Here is an 889-nt window from a genome sequence, read left to right on the forward strand (position 1 = left end):
TTATATAATGATCATTCAAAGTTATCCTTTACAAGCACGAATCAACTGAATTAATCCTTATAACACAGTCAGTCAATATTCAGCCTTAACTAAGAATGGTCCAAGCATTAGCTTTTCAATAAATATTGTCTACTTATACGTTGGATCAGTATATTATTATAATCTAATTAATTTAAAATTTTGCAAAGTAATAATTAGTTTCATTTCTAATGTTCTTTGCTAAATATTATTTCAAAAATGCTCTTCACATAAAACTTATGAAAATACATTGTTAAAATGTAAATTTAGAAAAAATTATTTTGAACACAACATGCAAAAATATACCAAATACAAAAATATACCAAATACAAAAAGTGTCCATTTATTAAAAATAGATTTTTATAAATACATTTAATACACAAAGCAAAATTCGATCAAATTGGACGATACAACGAGTAGAAAAAACTTTATTTATCTGTCAAATTCAAATTTCAACACCCAAGCCCATTGGCTAACATTAGTGTTTGGCGTTAAAGCAGGGAAAGAAATCATAACACCCTTAGCAGATTGACTGAAATCAAGATCATTTGGATAGCCTAGCATCGTAATCTTTGTTCCTGGGGTAACAGCCAGAACATTAGAGAGAGTAATTGTATCAGTCTTCGGCCAGTTGAGAACAACTGCATACACAATATCACCTTTAGAAGTGTACCTGAAATAAATAAATTTATGACGTGAAATAAATTAGTTATGATAAAAAAATAAGTTTTTTTAAAGATTTGGTTTTAAGTCACGATGTTTAATAAAACGAAAAAATGTTCTTGTCTCTTAATATATGTATATATATTATAAAATAAAAAATTTTGTATATACTATATCCTTTACAAGGTATATATATATATATATATAT

At 26.0% G+C, this 889-nt stretch overlaps 1 protein-coding gene across 1 annotated transcript in view; it reads right to left on the bottom strand.

Moving 5' to 3' along the window:
- Positions 1-338: 338 nt before the first annotated feature.
- The window catches only part of LOC107455614 (alpha-L-fucosidase), a 26,022-nt gene continuing 25,471 nt past the window's right edge, over positions 339-889 (bottom strand). The window contains 1 exon segment of the mRNA XM_071183283.1: positions 339-691. Within this exon segment, the coding sequence (XP_071039384.1) occupies positions 451-691 (241 nt within the window). The 3' untranslated portion in view covers positions 339-450.

This window comes from Parasteatoda tepidariorum, chromosome 7, assembly GCF_043381705.1.
Source record: "Parasteatoda tepidariorum isolate YZ-2023 chromosome 7, CAS_Ptep_4.0, whole genome shotgun sequence".
In the NCBI taxonomy this organism is placed as follows: Eukaryota; Metazoa; Arthropoda; class Arachnida; order Araneae; family Theridiidae; genus Parasteatoda; species Parasteatoda tepidariorum.